Raw genomic sequence first — 23,572 nt, 5'->3', positions numbered from 1 at the left:
GTTGCAGCGAGCTCACTCCCACCGGGATGATGCTGGTGGGATTGTGAGAGTCACTGTTTTTGATTTCTTTAATGCCTTCAATACAATCCAGCCACGTTGTCTGAGCAAGGATGGGCGTAGACAAATTCACTATCTCCTGGATTACTGCCTTCCTGACTGATAGACCCCAGTTTGTACCGCTGGGTGGTTCTGTGGTGAGTGGCACTGGAGCACCACAAGGGACTGTCCCGTCTCCGTTTCTGTTCACACTGAACACCTCAGACTTTCAGTGCAACTCTGAGTCTGGCCACTTAAAGATGTTCTCTGATGGCTCTGCCGTAGTTGGGTGCATCAGAGATGGGCAGGACTCGGGGTACAGAGGGCTGGTTTAACAGGATTGTGGAATAGTGAGGGAAGAATCAACTGCTCCTGAACGTGGTCAAAACCAGGGAAATGGTGATAGATTTTAGGAGGAAGAGGACTGTGATGAGTCCTGGGTACATTCTGGGAGAAGAAGTTGCGATGGCGGAGGAGGACAACGACCTGGGTGTTCGCCTCGGCTAGAGACATGACTGGAAAACCAACACCAAGGCTGTTTAAAAGAAGGGGATGAGCAGACTCTATTTTCTAATGAAGCCCAGATCCTTGAACACGTGAGGCAGGATTTCGCAGATCTTTTACCAGTCTGTTGTAGTGAGTGCAGTCTTCTTCGCTGCTTTACGTTGGGAAAGACTAAATAAACTCATCAGAAAGGTTGGATCCATCCTTGGCCACAACCCCGACTCTTTCAAGTGAATGTTGGAGTGGATGTCACTGATCAAACTGTTATCGATTATGGACAACCGGAACATCCTCTCCATGACCTACTGAATAGGCAGCAAAGCCCCCGACCCCTTTTGAACAAACTCACTCAGCTCCGCCCTCACAAGGATCGTAACAAAAATCTTCTGCGACAGGTGAACACACATCATAGTTCAATAGTCCCTGCATTGTTGTTTCAAACATTGTTATTGCGCACTGATACAGTGTTATTGTGTATATTATTATTCTGTACTTTATTTTCAGTAAAGTCAGCCCGCTGCTTGCTGTGCTTTTAGATGTTGCTGCAGAAATGAATGAATTTCCCACTCGGAATCAATAGAGTATTTATTATTATTATTATTCTCCAGCCCTTTATCTCTCAACAATCAACTTCCCAGCTCTTTACTTCACTCCTCCCCCTCTCCCGGTTTACCCTATCACCTCACCTGCCTCACATTCTGACTCCCTCCCTTCCTTTCCAGTGCTGAAGAAGGGTCTGGGTCTGAAAGGCCGACTGTTCACTTCTCTGCATAGTTGCTGTCTGCCTCCTTGACTTTCCTCCAGCATTTTCCGTCTGTTGTTTTGGATTTCGGCATCTGCAGATTTTCTTCCGTTTGCTCACACGCGCATGCGCAGAGGTATGAGGTAAGCCCAAATATCGCGCATGCGCTCCGTGGTCGAGAGGCTCCCAAAGACCGGCCGCAGGTAGGAGGGGTCTCCGGTGGGGAATTAATCAGCGGCGTCTGAAACGTGATTGACTGGCTATTACTGTGAGCTCCTGGCGCACTGGTCCTGCACCCCAGGACAGTCCCGGTCCGTTCCCTCTTTCTCAGCCCCACGATCCGTACCCAGTGCCGCCAGGCTTTCGGCTGATGAGCGCTGGGCCGCCGCCGTTTCTGTAGCGCATGCGCATCGCTTTATTGTTCGGTGGCTGACAGTTAGGTTTCTCGATCGTGGGGCCTTCTGGGTAAAGAGGCAGCCATGGATGATACTACCAAGCGTTGTTCCCGTACAGTCGAAGGAAATGGGAGCGAATGTATCTCCCAAACACTGCCGTGTTTCAGCTATGTAAATCCGAGGATTAGTAACTCGGAACAAAAATATAGTTCCCAGTTAATCTCGGTTGAAGAGTTTACCTTCCAGTCAGTGAGAATGTCAATTAGAGCTGTATGGAAATAAAACCTTCCGTCAGATTTAGTTCTCTCCGAGTAAATAACGATATGAAACACCTTTGCCTCAATGACAAGTGACTTGTGGTTTTTACATCACAAAAGTGCCGCACTCCAATGAAAATAGCCACTGCCCTCCACTTTATATTCATTGGCATTGCCATCGATGGGTTTATCACTGTCAATCAGCTGGTGGAGGGTATCTGAGTAATTAGTAAATCTCCAGGATCATACATGTAGAAACAAGTGCTCTTTGTAGTCTTGTGAAACATGACTAGAACTTGAAATAATACCAAATGACCGAGACATATTGAGCCAAGTTTTAGGTTGACTGAAGTCAGAAATAGCCCATTCTCACACAGACAGGAATACAGTCAGAGAATTTGATGGTCAGTCAGAATGTCTGATCTGTGCCTTGTTAGAAGATGATTGCGTATAGAAATAGAAATCTACAATATATTACAGGCCCTTCGGCCCACAATGTTGTGTCATCCATGTAACCTATTCTAGAAACTGCTTTGGATTTCCCAACCACGTTGCACTCTGATTTTCTGAGCTCCATGTACATATCTCTCAAAAGACTCTATGGTATCTGCCTCTACCATCATCGCTGGCAGTGCATCCCATGCACCTACTACTGTCTGTGTGAAAAACCTACCTCTGACATCCCCTTTGACCCTACTTCCAACACCTTAAAACTATGCCCCTCGTGTTTGCCAATTCAGCCTTAGGAAAAATGTCTCTGGCTATCCACACGATCAATGCCTTTCATCATCTTTTGCACATCTGTCAGGTCACCTCTCATCTTCCGTCGCTCCAAAGTTCACTCAAACTATTCTCATAAGGCATGTTCTCCATTCCATGTAACATCCTTGTAAATCTCCTCTGCAGTCTTTCCATAGTATCCACATCCGTCCTGTAATGAGGTAACTGTACTGTGTGGGTTTTAAGAAGGTCTTGTATAGCTCTAACGTTATCTTACCGATCTTGAACTCAGTTCCATGGTTGATGAAGGCCTTCTTCACAACAATGTCAATCAGCACTGCAGCTTTGAGTGTAAAACTGACATGGACCACAAGATGTCACTGATCCACCACATTGTCAATAGTCCCAACATAATATTGTATTCTGTCTTCAAATGTGATGTACCAAAATAAACCACAGCACCCTTATCTGGGTTGAACTCCATCTGCCAGTTCTGCATCCTATCTGCATCCTGCTGTAACCTCTGGAGAACTGTCCAGACTCTTCACAACACCCTCAACTTTTGTGTCATCAGCACCCTTCTCCTTCCTCATCAAGATCATTTATAAACATCACAAAGAGAAGGAGTCTCAGAACAAATCCCTGTGGATCACCACTGGTCACCATCCTCCATGCAGGATACAAACCATCTACAGTCACCTTTGGCTTCTGTGGGCAAGCCAATTCTGGATCCACAAAGCAAGGTCTACTTGGATCCTTGCCTCATTACTTTCTGAATGAGCCTCGCATGAGGAATCTTATCAAAAGTCTTACTGAAAGCCATGTACACTACATCCAATGCTCTACCTTCATCAGTGTGTTTTGTTACATCCTCAAAGAATTCAGTCAGGTTTGTAAGGCATGATCTGCCCTAGACAGAGCCATGCTGACTATCCCACGTCAGATTATGCTTCTACAAGTGCTCATAAATCCTGCCTCTCAGGAGCTTCTCCAACAACTTGCCCTCCACTGAAGTAAGAACCACTGGTCTGTAATTTCCTGGCTTGTCTCTACTCCCTTTTTTGAAAAGGGAAGAATGTCTTCTAATCCTCTGGTACTTTTCCTCTCCCTATTGATGTGCAAAGATCATCGCCAGAGGCGCAGCAATTTCCTCCCTCACTTCCCACAGTATCCTGGGGTTGAGTACCCCCAACTTGTGTTGAAGTTGGTAAAATTGTGATGCCAGGATATCATATAGAAACATGTAAAATTATGGAAGGAATAGATAAGACAGAGGCAGGAAAGTTGTTCCCACTGGTAGATGAGACTAGAACTAGAGGACATTGCCTCAAGATTTGGGGGAAGTTGGGATGGAGATGAGGAGGAACTGCTTTTCCCAGAGAGTGGTGAATCTGCAGATTTCTCTGCCTAATGAAGGAGTGGAGGCTACCTCAGTAAATATATTTAAGACAAGATTGGATAGATTTTTGCGTAGTTGGAGAATTAAGGGTTATGGGGAAAAGGCAGGTCAGTGGAGATGAGTCCATGGCCAGATCAGCCATGATCTTATTCAATGGCAGATCAGGCTCAAAGGGCCAGATGGCCAACTCCTGCTCCTATTTCTTATGTTCTCACCGCAGACTGAAATCTCTCCTGAAATATTGTCCTTCACCCATTGATGTCTTTTGCAAATATTTTCACAGGTTTGAAATGGCAGAACACTTGTGTACGGAAATCTCAAACACAACAACAAATCAGTTTTGCTGTCTGGATATTTAAGGAGCGACCAAATTTATTCTTTGCAACACCAGCACATCTGGTGTTGATTCTTGGAGGTGAAGAAATATCTCATCCCACCTGGTAATGTATTCTGTCTCTGAGATGAAGTTTTCTGTTTTTACTCTGTGAAATTCACTGGAACCGGGAGCTGAGAACACTCCAGCATATGTTCACTGGAGATCAGTTCTTCAACTGCATCAATCGTACAAGGCATTCAAACATCTGACTTTCTGAATTGCCAGAGAATTGTTCGCAGTAGATATCATTCTCCTTCTCTCAGTGTGGAAAGAGATTCACTCACAGGCTACCCGCAGACACGCCAGTGAGTTCACAGTGGAGAGAGGCCATTCACCCGCTCTGTGTGAGGGAGGGGAACCACTCAGTCATCCAGTCTGAAGATACGTCAGCAAGTTCACACCATAGTGAGATGCTCCACCTGTTCTGCAAGCGGGAAGCCATTCTGTTATTGATGCTAAAGGTATATCAGAAAATTCACCAGTGAGAGGACATTGACCTGCTCGGACGGTGGGAAGGCATTCACACACTCAACCACAACACAGTGACACCAGCGAGTTCACACCGAGGAGAAGCCATTCGCCTGCTCTGAATGTGGGGAAGGATTCACTCAATCATCTCAACTGAATGAACACCAGCTCGTTCACACAGAAAAGATGCCGTTCACCTGCTCAGACTGTGGGAAGGGATTCACTCAATCGTCCACACTACATAGGCACCAGCGAGTTCACACTGGGAAGAGGCCATTCACCTGCTCAGACTGTGGGAAGGGATTCATTCAGTCAAACGACCTGCTACAACATCAGTTAGTTCACACTGGGGAGAGACCATTCACCTGCTCAGTCTGTGGGAAGGGATTCAATCAGCGTTCTCAACTCCAGACACACCAGCGACTTCACACTGGGGAGAGGCCATTCATCTGCTCAGACTGTGGGAAGGGATTCATTCGCTTTTCTGCACTACAGAGTCATCGGCGAGTTCACACTAAGGAGAGGCTATTCACCTGCTCAGACTGTGGGAAGGGATTCACTCACTCGTCCAATCGACAGAGACACCAGCGAGTTCACACTGGGGAAAAGCCGTTCACTTGCTCTGAATGTGGGAAGGGATTTGCTCGGTCATCTGAACTGAAGGTACATCAGCGAGTTCACACTGGGGAGAAGCCATTCAGCTGCTCTGAATGTGGGAAAGGATTCATTCATTCATCTCAGCTCTTGAAACACCAGCAAATTCACACTGGGGTGAAACCATTCATCTGCTCTGAATGTGGGAAGGGATTCACCGATTCAGCTCATCTGAAAGAACATCAGTTTGTTCACACTGCGGAGAGACCGTTCACCTGCTCAGATTGTGGGAAAGGATTCATTTGGCATTCTCATCTGCTGACACACCAGTTAGATCACACTGGGGAGAAACCATTCACATGCTCTGAATGTGGGAAGGGATTCACTTGGCAATGTCAACTGAAGGAACATCAGCAAGTCCACACTGGGGAGAAGCCATTCACTTGCTCTGAATGTAGAAAGGTATTTTCTCGGTCATCTCAACTGAAGATACATCAGCGAGTTCACACTGGGGAGAGGCCGTTCAGCTGCTCTGAATGTGGGAAAGGATTCATTTCTTCATCTCAGCTCTTGAAACACCAGCGAATTCACACTGGGGAGAAACCATTCATCTGCTCACAATGTGGGAAGGGATTCACCTATTCAAGTCAGCTGAAAGAACATCAGTTTGTTCACACTGCGGAGAGGCCGTTCACCTGCTCAGACTGTGGGAAAGGATTCATTCGGCATTCTCAACTACTGACACACCAGTTAGATCACACTGGGGAGAAACCATTCATCTGCTCTGAATGTGGGATGGGATTCACCCATTCAGCTCAACTGAAGGAACATCAGCGACTCCACACTGGGGAATGGCCATTCACTTGCTCAGTTTGTGGGAAGGGATTCACTCGGTCATCTCAACTGAAGGTGCATCAGCGATTCCACACTGGGGAGAAACCTTTCAGCTGCTCTGAATGTGGTAAGGGATTCACTCGGTCATGTCAACTGAAGCTACATCAGCGAGTTCACACTGGGGAGAAACCATTCAGCTGCTCTGAATGTGGGAAAAGATTCACTGGGTCATCTCGACTGAAGGTACATCAGCGAGTTCACACTGGGGAGAGGCCATTCACGTGTTCTGAATGTGGGAAGGGATTCATTGAGTCATCTCAACTCAAGAAACATCAGTTTGTTCACACTCAGGAGAGGCCATTCAGATGCTCTGAATGTGGGAAGGGTTTTGCTCGGTCATTTCAACTGAGGGTACATCAGCGAGAACACACTGGGGAGAGACCATTCAGCTGCTCTGAATGTGGGAAGGGATTCACTCTGTCATCCAAACTTGTGAGCCACTACCGAATTCACACGAGGGAGAAACTCCTCACCTGCTCAGATTGTGGGAAGGAATTCACTCGGTCGTCTGAGTTTAAAATACATCAGCGAATTCACACTGGGGGGTGCCACTCACCTGTTCTGAATGTGGGAAAGGATTCACTTAGACAACTCAATTAAGACTATAAGATATAGGAGCAGAAGTAGGCCATTTGGCCTTTCAAGGCTGCTCCACCATTCAGTCATGGGCTGATCCAATTCTTTCCAGTCATCCCCACTCCCCTGCCTTCTCCCCATACCCTTTGATGCCCTGGCTAATCAAGAACCTATCTCTCTCTGCCTTATATGCGCCAAATGACTTGGCCTCCACAGTTGATTGTGGCAACAAATTCCACAAATATACCACCGTCTGAGAAAAGTAAGTTCTCCTCATCTCCGTTCTAAATGGATGTCCTCCAATCCTGAAGTTGTGCCCTCTTGTCATAGACTCCCCTCCCATGGAGAATAACTTTCCCATATCTAATCTGTTCAGAGCTTTTAACATTCAGAATGTTTCAATGAGATTCCCCTTCTGACCACTGTTCTCCTGAACTCCGGGGAATACAGCCCAAGAGAAGACAGATGCTTCTCGTATGGTAACTCTTTCATTCCTGGAATCATTCTTATGAATCTTCTCTGAACCCCCTGCAATGTCAGTATATCCATTCTAAAATAAGGAACCCAAAACTGCTCACAATACTCCAAGTGTGGTCTCACGAGTGCCTTATAGAGCCTCAACATCACATCCCTGCTCTTATATTCTGTACCTCGAGAAATGAATGCCACCATTGCATTCACCTTCTTCACCACCGACTCAGCCTGGAGGTTAACCTTTAGGGTATCCTGCACAAGGACTTCCAAGTTTCTTTCCAGCTCTGCATTTTCAATTCTCTCCCAATCTAAGTAATTGTCTGCCTGTTTATTTCTTTCACCAATATGCATGACCATACACTTTCCAACATTGTATTTGGTCCATTCCCTGAAACTATCTAAATCTCTCTGCCAGCACTCTGTTTCCTCAGCACTACCTGCTCGTCCACCTACCTTTGTATCATCGGCAAATTTTTCCACAAATCCATTAATCCAACAGTCCGAGTCATTGACATACATCGTAAAAAGCAGTGGTCTCAACACCGCCTACAGTGGAACTCCATTGGTAACCAGCAGCCAGCCAGAATAGGATCCCTTTATTCCCACTCTGTTTTCTGTTGATCAGCCAATGCTCCAACCATGGTAGTAAATTCCCTCTAATTCCATGAGATTTATCTTGCTAAGCAGCCACATGTGCAGCACCTTTCAAAGGCCCCTGTAAATCCAAGTATACCACATCTACTACATCCCCTTTGTCTACCCAACTTGTAATTTCCACAAAGAATTGCAGTAGGTTAGTAAGGCAGGATTTTCCTTTCAGGAAACCACGCAGGCTTTGGCCTATCTTGTCATGTGCCTCCCGGTACTCCGTAATCTCATCCATAACAATCGATTCCAGCAACTTCCCAACCACTGAAGTCAGGCTTTCAGGTCTGTAGTTTCTTTTCTGCTGCCCCCCACCCTTCTTAAATAGCGGAGTAACATTTGTAATTTTCCAATCATCAGGTACTATGCCAGAATCTATCGATTCTTGAAAGATCTTTAGTAATGCCTACGAAATCTCTCCAGCTATTCCTTCAGAACCTGAAGGTGCATTCCATCAGGTCCAGGAGATTTATCCACCCTCAGACCTTTAACCTTCCTGAGCACCTTCTCAGCTGTAACTTTCACTGCATGTGCTTCACTTTCCTGATACTCTTGAATGTCCGATATTCAGTACTGCAGATGTCTTCCACCGTGAAGAATCATGCAAAATACGCATTCAGTTCCTCTGCCATCTCTGTGTCTCCCATCACAATATCTCCCGTGTCATTTTCTATTGGTCGTATCTCTATTCTCAACTCTCTTTTACCCAGTGGCAGCCATCCTTTAGCCAAGTTTCAGGTTTGGCCACAACGTCATATTGCCAATCGAGCTGAATTTCAAGACCATCCACTTTATTTCTTATGCTGCGAGCACTCAAATACAGCTCTGTGTGGTGCACCCTCTCCAAACTTGTCATGCTACATTTTGGAGGACAGGAACCCCAGAACTTGCCGGAAGGTCTGAGGAATGGAAATGAAACTTAACTGAGAAGATGTTGGGACATGAAAATGCATTTTGGACCGATGAGGCTGATGTTTGTTACTCCAGGATTACTTACAACACTATTGGAGCGACCAAGGATACCCCTTTCTGAGAGAGGTCTCGCCCGTCATCCGGTATTGAATGAACTCTGCACGTATACACAGGGGAGAAACTGTACAACTGCTCAGACTGCGGGAAGGCATTCACTCAGTCATCTCAACTGAATGAACATCAGCGAGTTCACACTGGGTAGAAGCCGTTCACCTGTTCCAACTGGGAATGAATTCACACTTTCATCTCGCCTGTCTACACACCAGACTGTTTTCAGCAGTGAGAGGACGTTGTCCTGCTCAGACTGTGGGAAGGCATTCACACACTCATCCACACTGCAGAGACAGTGGCGGGTTCACACTGTGGTGAGGGTGGTCACCTGCTCTGAATGTGAGATGGGTTTCAATCAGTCACTCATCCTTGTGTCACCCTGCCGGGCTTTGACCCATCGTTAAATGGAGAGATCAGAAGTTTGAGAGGACACAATTCACTCAAGTTCGACAATTGAGCATTAAAGGCAGTGGTTTCAGGGCAGGTTATTTTTGAGCTTTCACCAGGGGCCAATCAACAGTCAGGCAGCAGCAAATGGAGTGACCGATGCTGGACTGGGCAGAGTTGGAGTGGAGACTTTGAGGCTTTACCTCTTTGAGGGTTCAGTCAGGACAGCCTTCGCACAGAGAAGGCAACATTATACTGGAGGTGGAAGTTTTTTTGCCCCCTTCCTCACATTTGCTCAGTTAGAACAGTCAAGATGCCAGGCAGGATAGTGGAAAGCTCCTCTTGCGGGATGTGGGAAGGCAGGAGACCCTCCTGTGTCCCTGATAACTACACCTGTGAGAAGGGCATCCAGCTTCAGCTCCGAACAATCCACATTAACGAGTGGGATCTGGAAGTGGATGAACTCCAGGTCATTCGGGAGGCTGGAGGGGTGATAGGTCGGACATATAGAGAGGTAGTTGTAACCAGGCTGCACACCACAGGAAACTGAGTGACAGTTGCGAAGTGGAAAGGGGTGGGGGGACAGCAAGTGCAGTGTACCCCTGTGTCCATCCCCCTGAACAACACATATATCACTTTGGTCACAGTTAGAGATGGTGGGATAACCTGGCAAAGGAAGGTTACAGCAGGAGGGTCTCTGGCGCTTAGTCTGGTTCTGAAACTGAGAAGGGGAGGGTGGAGAAGAGGCGTGCTGTGGTCATTGGTGAATCATTAGCTAAGGGAACGTACTGGATGTTCTGTGGGTGAGAATGAGATTCCAGGATGGTATGTAGCTTCCTGTGTGCTCCAGGTCTGGGCTATCTCCGGCCGAGCACTCAGTTTTGCTCAGGAGGGTGAACAGTGAAGGTCGTGGTCCATGTGGGGACCAATGATATGGGCTGGTAGAGTAACGAGGTTCTGCAGGGAGTGAGGTGCTAAGTTAAAGGGCAGCTCATCCAGGGCTGTGACCACAGGTCTGTTATCTGTGCCACATGCCAAGAATAGGAAGATCATACAGTTTAATACGTGTCTAAGGATTTGGTGCAGGAGGGAGGGCATAATGTTATTGGATCATTTGAGCCCGCAAGGATTACTGTATGTACAGGTGTTTGCATTGGGGTAGAGGGGACATGGTTGCTGGAAGGTGAAGTGGGCGGACAGGTCTCTCTCTCTCTCTCAGACACACACAAACATATGCAGTGGAGTGTGAGGGAGGGGAGTGAGGAGGGACAAGGGGAATGAGGAGGATGGTGTTAGGGCTCATTCACAAAGTCTCAGACTCACCCAACTGTCCGCCTCTGGAATTGGTCCCATTCCCTACCCCAGGCTGCGGGTGAGCATTGAGTTGCCTTGCCAACAAGAAACTGAATTGTTTGATAGCATCTGGTTAACATATTTAGATAATAAATTTACGTTGAACTTGAACATTGAAACATATTGTTTTTAAAACTTGTACTGATGAGAAATGATCTCTGTGAAGGTCCAGTCGTGGAAAATGAACTGGTGTTCAGCCCCACTGCTCCATGCCAGACAAGAACCCCTATCTGAGTCTGTCCCATCTGTCTGTGCTTGACACACCTCCCTCTAAAGTTTCCTTTTTCTGTACCTGTCCCAGTGTCTTTTATTTTCCTTCACAACCTCATTCTCCTGCCTTCACCCTTTAACCTTTGATGACTTTACTAATCAATGTATGTTTTATCCAAACAGGATGACTTGGCCTCTGAGCCGTCCGTGGCAATGAATTTCACAGGTCCCTCATCTGTCTAAATGCATGCTCTGTGGTATTTGACATTGTGACCCAGAAGATTAAAAGTGGCAGTTATCTACTCTATTGAGATCTTTCGTGATCTGATCAACTTCTATCAGGTCACCCTGAGCTCCTCCACTCCAGAGAAAACAGCCCAAGTTTATCCGAACTCTCCTTACACAGTAGGTTAGGATTCCAATCCACACAACATCCTGGTGAACCTGTTCTGCAATCTCCTCATTGCTGCCCCAAACACCAGTGGCGTAATGGACTTTAACTAAGTAAATAGTGAATTGTTGATTAATAAGGGTGTCAAAGGTGACTGGTAGAAGGCAGCAGCGTGGGGTTCAGAGGGGATATCCAATAGCCGTGATCGAATGGTGGAGAAGACTCAATGGACGGAATGGGTATTTCAGTTTCTACTGAATTGTTGTATAGTGTTGAGATGGTGAAGCGGTGGGGAGTAAGGTGTGGGTGCAGGTAAGAGTGAGTGTCCAGGTAGGAGATGGTGTTAAGCACCTTTTCACCACATCTGGTAACCAACAACAATTAACTTCAGAGTGGATCAATCATAAGTCCCTTTATGTTTATTTGCAGCAAGGGAAAACTAGCACTGCCCAGGTGCTGGTAATAGCTTTATCAAAAAGAGACAATACCATCACACCTTTGGACACAAGTTCAAGGACAGGGTGCATTCTGTTGTCTGCTGAATCAATGTTTGGCATTCTTCCAGTCACACAGCTGCGGTTCTGCACTCAAGTGCTCAGGTACCATAAGCATCATGTTGCACCAAGATTATTAGCAAAGCACTCTGATGCAATACAGGTTCCATTTTGTTACAGAAAAAAATGCCATTTTGGTACAACAAGTGAAGTACGTTTCCCCAGTGGTGGAGAAGCATTCCTTCACATCCCCTTACGTCACTCCCCATTTCTGTTCACACCTCCGATCCTTGCGGCCTTCACCCTCTGTGAAAACCCTTACATCACTCCCCATGTCTGTTCACACCTCCGATCCTTCACACCTCACCCTCTGTGAAAACCCTTACATCACTTCCCATTTCTGTTAACACCTCCGATCCTTCACACCTCACCCTCTGTGAAAACCCTTACGTCACTCCCCATTTCCGTTAACACCTCCAATCCTCGTGGCCCTCGCCCTCTGTGAAAACCCTTATGTCACTCCCCATTTCTGTTCACACCTCCGATCCTTGTGGTGCTCACCATCTGTGAAAACCCTTCTTACCCTACACCCATCGTCATTTTGTAACCCCGCCTGACCCCTACACCATTTACCATCCCTGTAAAGCCTCCACCATCCACACTGGCGCAATAGCTGACAGCTGACCTGAGAAGGACACCGACCGTGGCAGGTAGCAGGGCTCACAAAACACACTCACACCAGCTGACATTTTTTATAACCCGACCGATTTGCATGGTTATCTTGTCTAAACCGCTTCCTACCTTCCTATCTTTACCTTACCCCGCTCCCCCCACTGATCTCCATCCTGAAACATATCCTTGCCAGCGAGGGAAGTTCTACACACTCCCACTTACTTCCTCCCTCAGCTCCATTCTGGCTCAGAAACAGTCCTTCCAGGTGAGGCAACGTTTCAAAATAGGGTAAGAATAGGATGATTCGGCAGATGAATGTGTGGCTGAGGAACTGGTGCAGGGGCATTGCATCAGATCTCTGGGTCATTGGGATCTCTCCTGGGGATGCAATGATCTGTACAACAGGGACGGGTTGTATCTGAACCTGGCGGGGTCCAGTGTGCTCGTGGGCAGGTTTGTTACAGCTTGTGTTTAAAATAACTTGTCAGGGGGATGGGAACCGGAGTGTGAGTGCTGGGGATGAGGTAGCTGGTTGGCAACAGAGGTAGCGTGCAGTGAGAGTACCAGCAAGCACCATGCTGCCTTCATGTTATGAGAGACGGCACACCACACGATCAGCTTTATCTGTGCCTGCTCATGCTGTGTCTGTGCCTGATATGAGAACCTACACACTGAATAGAAGCTTCCTTCACTGTGCTATCAGAATTTGGAACAGCCTTCCAGATGCTGTGGTTGGAAAGATCAGCGACGATGGGTTCCAAGCCTTCAAGAGTCGAGTGCAGAAACACCAATCATCTCTGGGAGGGAAGGCACTTGCTTCTTCATAAGATATGATGAAGGGGACCAGGATGGCAATGCTTGGCTGTTGGCAGGCAGGGTTAATACCTGACTTTCAAGAGCACTTTGAGTTATGTTCCGGCTGGACTTAGTCCTTAAACTGCTAGAGAACAGTGCGTAAAGAACAGATGCTGTTTTCTCCCAGTCGTGATTAGTTTTTAGTTCCAAGTGCTCCTGTCACGTTTTGTCACCCTGCAACCTTATTCTTCAATCTCTTTGAATAATGGAGGACAGCAGGTGTATAAATGTCTCTCTCCAGCAGACTTCATCATGACTCCAGTATTTCTACTATTTTTTTTTAAATGTTTCTTAATTGTACATATGATTTTCTTGTGTTCTATCGCTGAGCAGCGGTGAACCATCTGATTGGCCTGTCAGAGTTCTCTTTGGGAACTAGTTGACTTGATCAGCATTTCTGATCCTGGCTATTGTTCACGATCACACGTAATAAACAAAAATGCAGAGGCTGATATCGGGTGAAAATTGCAGTCAACGGAATGAGTTGCACCGTTAAAGTGGGACAACATCTATAAGGGTGATGAATGCAGGGCTGAAGGAACGTGCGCAGTGTACAGAGTAACAGAGGTGAACTTGTAGCACAGTGTGATTTGAGTACATCTCCGTGTCGTGGCTGAAAGAAGATTACAACCCGGAGCTTAACGTCCAAGCAGACACGTTGTATCTAAAGGACAGGTAAGTAGGCAAAGGGGTGGGTGCCTCTGCTGGTAAATATGAAATCAAATCATTACAAAAAAAGGGGCGGCAAAGGATCAGAAGATGTAAAATCTCTGTAGGTATAGCGAAGAATCATTAAGTGTAACAAGACCCTGCGATGATTTATATGCAGACCTCGAACCGTTGTAAGGATGTGGTCTACGAATTACAATTGGAGAGAAAATGCATGCCAAGAGGGCTATGTTACGATAGTCATGGGGGATTACAATTAGGAAAATCAGGTTAGTGTTGATTACAGAGGGGGAAATTTGAAAAATGCCTACGAGATGTCAGTTGAACACGTTGGGGATCAGCTATTCTGGATTGTGTGTTGAGCGATGAACTGGAACTGAGTGCTGATGAAATCGCAGAGCACACTCGATGGGCAGAATGGCCTGATTGTGCTGTATCATGTGGAGTTCTGGTCTCACAAACCCCTGCAATGCTGAGTGACCAGGGTTCAGTCCTGGGTGTGATCAACTGCTGCAATATCTGCAGAATCTGACATTAACAGTCCCTCGTCAACTCGCAACTAGAATTAGTTACCATCTGACAGTGACTGCAGGTCAGGGTAGGAAACAGGGGAGACACTACATCTGCTGACCCGTCTGACAGTGACTGCAGGTCAGGGTAGGAGACAGGGGGAGAGACTACATCTGCTGTCCCGTCTGACAGTGACTGTAGGTCAGGATAGGAGACAGGGAGAGAGACTACATCTGCTGACCCGTCTGACAGTGACTGCAGGTCAGGGTAGGAGACAGGGAGAGACCACATCTGCTGACCCGTCTGACAGTGACTGCGGGTCAGGGTGGGAGACAGGGGCAGAGACTACATCTGCTGTCCCGTCTGACAGTGACTGTAGGTCAGGGTAGGAGACAGGGGCAGAGACTACACCTGCTGACCTGTCTGACAGTGACTGCAGGTCAGGGTAGGAGACAGGGGCAGAGACTACACCTGCTGACCCGTCTGACAGTGACTGTAGGTCAGGGTAGGAGACAGGGGCAGAGACTACATCTGCTGTCCCGTCTGACAGTGACTGCAGGTCAGGGTAGGAGACAGGGGGAGAGACTACATCTGCTGACCCTGTCGGTATCAGCCCCAGGGTACTGAAGGCCTGTACGATCCGGGTCTCTGGGATTTTGCAGCACCATTTCAATCTGAGACTGAGTCAGGAAAAGATACCGGTGCTGGGGAAGACTTCCTCTTTGGTTCCTTTACCCAATACGGTGACTCCATCTGGACTTAATGACTACAGACTGACTGCCCTCATGTGATGAAGGTGATGCAGAGGCCGATCCAGACTTACCTCGGACCCTCTACAGTTTCCCTACCAACCTCATGAGGGAGCGGATGATACCATCATCTCCCTGTTGCAGAGAGCCCACTCCCACCGGGATGATGCTGGTGGCATTGTGAGAATCACTGGTTTTGATTTCTTTAATGCCTTCAATACAATCCAGCCACGTTATCTGAGCAAGGATGGGCGTAGACAAATTCACTATCTCCTGGATTACTGCCTTCTTGACCGATAGACCCCAATTTGTACCGCTGGGTGGTTCTCTGCCTGAGGTGGAGATGAGTGACACTGGAGCTCCACAAGGGACTGTCCTGTCTCCGTTTCTGTTCACACTGAACACCTCAGACTTTCAGTGCGACTCTGAGTCTGGCCACTTAAAGATGTTCCCTGATGGCTCTGCCGTAGTTGGGTGCATCAGAGATGGGCAGGACTCGGGGTACAGAGGGCTGGTTTAACAGGATTGTGGAATAGTGAGGGAAGAATCAACTGCTCCTGAACGTGGTCAAAACCAGGGAAATGTTGATAGATTTTAGGAGGAAGAGGACTGTGATGAGTCCTGTATACATTCTGGGGGAAGAAGTTGCGATGGTGAAGGAGGACAAATACTTGGGTGTTCGCCTCGGCGAGAGACATGGCTGGGAAACCAACACCAAGACTGTTTAAAAGAACGGGATGAGCAGACTCCATTTTCTAATGAAGCCGAGATCCTTGAACACGTGAGGCAGGATTTCGCAGATCTTTTACCAGTCTGTTGTAGCGAGTGCAGTCTTCTTTGCTGCTTTACGTTGGGAAAGACTAAATAAACTCATCAGAAAGGTTGGATCCATCCTTGGCCACAACCCCGACTCCTTCGAGTGAGTGGTGGAGTGGATGTCACTGATCAAACTGTTATCGATTATGGACAATCCGGAGCATCCTCTCCATGACCTACTGATTAGGCAGCAAAGCCCCCGACCCCTTTTGAACAAACTCACTCAGCTCCGCCCTCACAAGGATCGTAACAAAAATCTTCTGCGACAGGTGAACACGCATCATAGTTCAATAGTCTCTGCATTGTTGTTTCAAACATTATTATTGCACTCTGATACAGTGTTATTGTGTATATTATTATTCTTCACTTTATTTTCAGTAAAGTCAGCCCGCTGTTGGCTGTGCTTTTAGATGTTGCTGCTGGAACGAATGAATTTCCCACTCGGAATCAATAGAGTATTCATTATTATTATTATTATTATTCTCCAGCCCTTTATCTCTCAACAATCAACTTCCCAGCTCTTTGCTTCACTCCTCCCCCTCTCCCGGTTTACCCTATCACCTCACCTGGCCCACATTCTGACTCCCTCCCTTCCTTTCCAGTGCTGAAGAAGGGTCTGGGTCTGAAAGGCCGACTGTTCACTTCTCTCCATAGTTGCTGTCTGCCTCCCTGACTTTCCTCCAGCATTTTCCGTCCGTTGTTTGGGATTTCGGCATTTGCAGATTTCCTTCTGTTTGCTCACACGCGCATGCGCAGAGGTATGAGGTCATCCCAAATATCGCGCATGCGCTCAGTAGAGGAGAGGCTCGCAAAGACCGGCCGCAGGTAGGAGGGGTCTCCGGTGGGAAATTAATCAGCGGCGTCTGAAACGTGATTGACGGGCTATTACTGTGAGCTCCTGCCGCACTGGTCCTGCACCCCAGCACAGTCCCGGTCCGTTCCTTCTTTCTCAGCCCCACGATCCGTACCCAGTGCCGCCAGGCTTTCGGCTAATGAGCGGTGGGCCGCCGCCGTTTCTGCGGCGCATGCGCATCGCTTTATTGTTCGGTGGCTGACAGACAGGTTTCTGGTTCGCAGGCCCTTCTGGGTAAAGAGGCAGCCATGGATGACACTACCAAGCATTGTTCCCCTACAGTTGAAGGAAATGGGAGCAAATGTATCTCCCAAACACTGCCATGTAAATGCTATGTAAATCCGAGGATTAGTAACTCGGAACAAAAATATAGTTCCCAGTTAATCTCGGTTGAAGAGTTCACCTTCCAGTCAGTGAAAATGTCAATTAGAGCTGTATGGAAATACAACCTTCCTTCAGATTTAGTTCTGTCTGAGTAAATAACGATATGAAACACCTTTGCCTCGATGACAAGTGACTTGTGGTTTTCACATCACAAAAGTGCCGCAGTCCAATGAGAATAGCCACTGCCCTCCACTTTATATTCATTGACATTGCCATCGATGGGTTCAGCACTGTCAATCAGCTGGTGGAGGGTATCTGAGTAATTAGTAAATCTCCAGGGTCATACATGTAGAAACAAGAGCTCTTTGTAGTCTTGTGGAACATGACTAGAACTTGAAATAATACCAAAGGACTGAGACAAATTGAGCCAAGTCTTAGGTTGATTGAAGTCAGAAATAGCACATTCTCACACAGACAGGAATACAGTCAGAGAATTTGATGGTCAGTCAGAATGTCTGATCCGTGCCTTGTTCGAAGATGAGTGCATATAGAAACATAGAAATCTACAATATATTACAGGCCCTTCGGCCCACAGTGTTGTGCCGTCCATGTAACCTATTCTAGAAACTGCCTCGGATTTCCCAACCGCATTGCACTCCGTTTTCCTGAGCTCCACGTACATATCTAACAGTCTCTCAAAAGACTCCATGGTATCTGCCTCTACCATCATCGCTGGCAGTGCATTCCATGCACCTACTACTGTCTGTGTGAAAAACCTACCTCTGACATCCCCTTTGACCCTACTTCCAACACCTTAAAACTATGCTCCTCGTGTTTGCCAATTCAGCCCTAGGAAAAAAGTCTCTGGCTATCCACATGATCAATGCCTTTCATCATCTTATACACATCTGTCAGCTCATCTTTCATCTTCTGTCGCTCCAAAGTTCACTCAACCTATTCTCATAAGGCATGTTCTCCATTCCATGCAACATCCTTCTAAATCTCCTCTGCAGTCTTTCTATGGTATCCACATCCTTCCTGTAATGAGGTAACTGAACTCAAGACTCTAAGTGGGTTTAAAGAAGTTCTTATATAGCTGTAACATTACCTCAACGATCTTGAGCTCAGTTCCATGGTTGATGGAGGCCTTCTTAACAACATTGTCAATCAGCACCGCAGCTTTGAGTGTAAAATTGACATGGACCACGAAATCTCACTGATCCTCCACATTGCCAATAGTCCCAACATAATATTGTGTTCTGTCTTCAAATTTGATGTACCGAAGTAAACCACAGGACACTTATCTGGGTTGACCTCCATCTGCCAGGTCTGCATCCTATCTGCATCCTGCTGTAACCTCTGGAGAACTGTCCAGACTCTTCACAACACCCTCAACTTTTGTGTCATCAGCACCCTTCTCCTTCCTCATCAAGATGATTTATAAACATCACAAAGAGAAGGAGTCTCAGAACACATCCCTGTGGTCACCGTCCTCCATGCAGGATACAAACCATCTACAACCACCTTTGGCTTCTGTGGGCAAGCCAATTCTGGATCCACAAAGCAAGGTCTACTTGGATCCTTGCCTCATTACTTTCTGAATGAGCCTCACATGAGGAATCTTATCAAAAGTCTTACTGAAAGCCATGTACACTATATCCAATGCTCTACATTCATCAGTGTGTTTTGTTATATCCTCAAAGAATTCAATCAGGTTCGTAAGGCACGATCTGCCCTAGACAGAGCCATGCTGACTATCCCACATCAGATTATGCTTCTCCAAATGCTCATAAATCCTGCCTCTCAGGAGCTTCTCCAACAGCTTGCCCTCCACTGAAGTAAGAACCAGTGGTCTGTAATTTTCTGGCTGATCTCTACTCCCTTTTTTGAAAAGGAAAAAATGTCTTTGAACCCTCTGGTACTTTTCCTCTCCCTGTTGATATGCAAAGATCATCTCCAGAGGCTCAGCAATTTCCTCCCTCACTTCCCACAGTATCCTGGGGTATATCTCAGGTTGAGTACCCCCAACTTGTTTTGAAATTGGTAAAATGTGACGCCAGAGCTCACATTCAGAGGAAATCATACAGAAACATGTAAAATTATGGAAGGAATAGATAAGATAAAGGCAGGAAAGTTGTTTCCACTGGTAGATGAGACTAGAACTAGAGGACATTGCCTCAAGATTTGGGGGAAATTGGGATGGAGATGAGGAGGAACTGCGTTTCCCAGAGAGTGGTAGATCTGTGGATTTCTCTGCCCAATGAGGGAGTGGAGGCTTCCTCAGTAAATATATTTAAGACAAGATTGGATAGATTTTTGCATAGTTGGAGAATTAAGGGTTATGGGGAGAAGGCAGTCGGTGGAGATGAGTCCATGGCCAGATCAGCCATGATCTTATTCAATGGCAGATCAGGCTCTAAGGGCCAGATGGCCAACTCCTGCTCCTATTTCTTTTGTTCTGATGTTCTCACCACAGACTAAAACCTCTCCTGAAATATTGTCCTTCACCAATTGATGTCTTTTGCAAATATTTTTACAGGTTTGAAATTGCAGAACACTTGTGTACAGGAATCTTAAACACAACAAAACATCAGTTTTTCTGTCTCTGTCTGGATATTTAAGGAGTAACCAAATATTTTCTTTGCAACGCCAACACATCTGTTGTCGATTCTTGGAGATGAAGAAGTATCTCATCCCAGCTGGTAAATGTATTCTGTCTCTGAAATGAAGTTTTCTGTTTTAACTCTGTGTAATTCACTGGAACCGGGAGCTGAGAACACACCAGCATTTGTTCACTGGAGATCAGTTCTCAACTGCATTGATTGTACAAGGCATTCAAACGTCTGACTTTCTGAATTGCCAGAGAATTGATCGTAGTGAGATATCATTCTCCTTCTCTCAGTGTGGGAAGAGATTCACTCACAGGCTACCCGCAGACACGCCAGTGAGTTCACAGTGGGGAGAGGCCATTCACCCGCTCTGTGTGAGGGAGGGGAACTACTCAGTCATCCAGTCTGAAGATACATCAGCAAGTTCACACCATAGTGAGATGCTCCACCTGTTCTGACTGTGGGAAGCACATTCTGTTATTGATGCTAAAGGTATATCAGAAAATTCACCAGTGAAAGGACATTGACCTGCTCGGACGGTGGGAAGGCATTCACACACTCAACCACAACACAGTGACACCAGCGAGTTCACACCGGGGAGAAGCCATTCACCTGCTCTGAATGTGGGAAAGGGTTCACTCAATCATCTCAACTGAATGAACACCAGTGAATTCACACAGAAAAGATGCCGTTCACCTGCTCAGACTGTGGGAAGGGCTTCACTCACTCCTCCAAACTACAGAGACACCAGCGAGTTCACACCGGGGAGAAGCCATTCACCTGCTCAGACTGTGGGAAGGGATTCGCTCAATCGTCCAACCTACAGACCCACCAGCGAGTTCACACTGGGGAGAAGCCATTCACCTGCTCAGACTGTGGGAAAAGATTCATTCAGTCAAATCACCTGCTACAACATCAGCTAGTTCACACTGGGGAGAGACCATTCACTTGTTCAGACTGTGGGAAGAGATTCCTTCAGTCATCTGACCTACTGACACACCAGCGAGTTCACACTGGGGAGAGGCCATTCACCTGCTCTAAATGTGGAAAGGTATTTGCTCGGTCCTCTGTACTGAAGGAGCATCAGCGAGTTCACACTGGGGAGAAGCCGTTCACTTGCTCTGAATGTGGAAAGGTATTTGCTCGGTCATCTCAGCTCTTGAGACACCAGCAAATCCACTCTGGAGTGAAACCATTCCTCTGCTCAGAATGTGGGAAGGGATTCACCGATGCAGCTCAGCTGAAAGATCATCAGTTTGTTCACACTGCGGAGAGGCCATTCACCTGCTCAGACTGTGGGAAAGGATTCACTCGGCGTTCTCGACTACTGACACACCAGTTAGACCACACTGGGGAGAAACCATTCACCTGCTCAGAATGTGGGAAGAGATTCACCCATTCCGCTCAACTGAAGGAACATCAGCGACTTCACACTGGGGAATGGCCATTCACCTGCTCTGAATGTGGGAAGGGATTCACTTGGTCATCTCGACTGAAGGTGCATCAGCGAATTCACACTGGGGAGAAACCTTTCAGCTGCTCTGAATGTGGGAAGGGATTCATTCAGTCATCCAAACTTGTGAGGCACTACCGAATTCACACTGGGAAGAAACTGTTCACCTGCTCAGATTGTGGGAAGGAATTCACTCGGTTGTCTGAGTTTAAAATACATCAGCGAATTCACACTGGGGGATGCCACTCTCCTGTTCTGAATGTGGGAAAGGATTCACTCAGTCAACTCAATTAAGACTATAAGATATAGGAGCAGAGGTCGGCTCTTCGGCCTTTCGAGGCTGCTCCACCATTCAGTCATGGGCTGATCCAATTCTCCAGTCATCCCCACTCCCCTGCCTTCTCCCCATACCCTTTGATGCCCTGGCTAATCAAGAACCCATCTCTCTCTGTCTTAAGTGCACCCAATGACTTGGCCTCCACAATTGCATGTGGCAACAAATTCCACAAATTTACCACCCTCTGACTAAAGTAAGTTCTCCTCATCTCCTTTCTAAATGGATGACCTTCGATCCTGAGTTGTGCTCTCTTGTCCTAGATTCACCTACCATGGGAAATAACTTTCGCATATCTAATCTGTTCAGAGCTTTTAAAATTCAGAATGTTTAAATGAGATTTCCCTCACGACCCCAGCCCCCATTCTCCTAAACTCCAGGGAATACAGCCCAAGGGAAGCCAGATGCTTCTGTTATGTGTAACGCGCTGTAAGGTTTCACTGCTAATGTAGTGACTTCTTTGTAATGTTCACTGCTGAAGTAACAGTTTCTCTGCAGCAGCAATGTTCGTGTTATGGCTGGCGATAACAGGACTGTGGGATGCATGTCAGCCAATCAGGATTTTGTTGCTCTGTTTCCTGAATCTGGGAGCGGTTGATTTTGTCAGAGAGAGAGATGGAGAGAGAAGACACGAATGGAGAGATTTGCTAGACTGCCGGAGAGGGTGGACTCGGAGCGCGGGTCCGAAGGGCAGTAACGATCGGAGGAGGCTGATGGGGACCGATCGGCCTATCATTGAGCTCCACTTTTGCGCACAGACTGTTTAATAAGATCGCATCCTTTATTCAATTTTGTTTCTCTACTAACCATACAGTCAAAGTAAGAGTTATAAAGCTTAATCATTTAATCGCAAAGTGTGTTCTGTTTCTTATTTCTGGGCACTAATTTGTAACAGGGGACACATCGGGCAGCATCCATCCAAACGACATTTCTTCAGTTTGGCCGGGAAGGGGGTTATCACCCCCTAGATTAAGCCGCTAGGCAAAGCGAGAATTACAATTGTGGGGGCTGCGTTCGGGATTGATTCTGTTGGATGCTGTGTAATTACCCTGAGAAATGAACCAGTGGGGCAGATATTTGTACTCCGGATGAATTGTTAATTCCACTGTTAGGTTCTGTTGAAGTTGTGATTGTGAGCGGAGACTTGATAAAATGGCGGATGCTGCTCTTGTTCTCATGCAGACCAGCGCTGAGGGAGCTGGAGGCGGAGATTTCAAAGACAGGTTTCTATCATTTCTGTGGAGTGAGGGGAAAGAGTGGTCGGAGTTGGAAGATCTAATTAGTCCACGTCCCCCGGTGGAGAGTGAGAATTCTGAGGTAGTAGCCGCCCTTACTTCTCTGGCGAATAAATGGAAAATTCAGATTCCAAGTCGCAGCTATGGCAGGCTCCACCTATTCTCTGGAATAAAACCCACCCCGAAAGGGGAGGAGGAGTATGAGACGTGGGCGGAACGGACCTCTCAGTTGTTCGATGAGTGGCAGTGCTCGGATGATGAAAAGCGACAGTGATTGGTTGAAAGTTTGAATGGGCGGGCCGTTGACGAGAGAGCTGTCAGGTTACATTATCCCGTAGCGACAGCTGTCAGTTATCAACAAGCACTGGGCAATGATTTTGATCCGACTGGAAGCCCAGTGGAGCTCCTGGTGGGGTTTCAAAGCATGCGTCAGGAGCAGGGGGAGAAGGTTTCTGCTTTTATTTTACGACTAGAGAGGCAGCTAAATTGCTTGCGGCACAGAGGGGTCATTCAGGCGGCTGAGGTGGATCGGTTAAGAATGGACCAGATAGCCAT

At 46.9% G+C, this 23,572-nt stretch overlaps 3 protein-coding genes across 3 annotated transcripts in view; 2 read left to right on the top strand and 1 right to left on the bottom strand.

The window, feature by feature from the left end:
• Nucleotides 1-23,572, bottom strand: part of LOC140185000 (uncharacterized) — a 435,439-nt gene that overhangs the window by 266,388 nt on the left and 145,479 nt on the right. The window lies entirely within an intron of this gene.
• Nucleotides 1,468-7,961, top strand: LOC140185221 (uncharacterized). The gene is made up of 2 exons (XM_072238610.1): nt 1,468-1,485; nt 4,337-7,961. The coding sequence occupies exon 2, from the start codon at nt 5,084-5,086 to the stop codon at nt 6,983-6,985; it is 1,902 nt and encodes a 633-aa protein (XP_072094711.1). The 5' UTR covers nt 1,468-1,485; nt 4,337-5,083; the 3' UTR covers nt 6,986-7,961.
• On the top strand, nt 20,301-21,742 carry LOC140185465 (uncharacterized). Its single transcript, XM_072238801.1, has one exon. The coding sequence runs from the start codon at nt 20,681-20,683 to the stop codon at nt 21,740-21,742; it is 1,062 nt and encodes a 353-aa protein (XP_072094902.1). The 5' UTR covers nt 20,301-20,680.

Source organism: Mobula birostris, chromosome 20, assembly GCF_030028105.1.
Source record: "Mobula birostris isolate sMobBir1 chromosome 20, sMobBir1.hap1, whole genome shotgun sequence".
Lineage (NCBI taxonomy): Eukaryota > Metazoa > Chordata > Chondrichthyes > Myliobatiformes > Myliobatidae > Mobula > Mobula birostris.
This window is presented reverse-complemented; position numbering and strand designations above follow the sequence as displayed.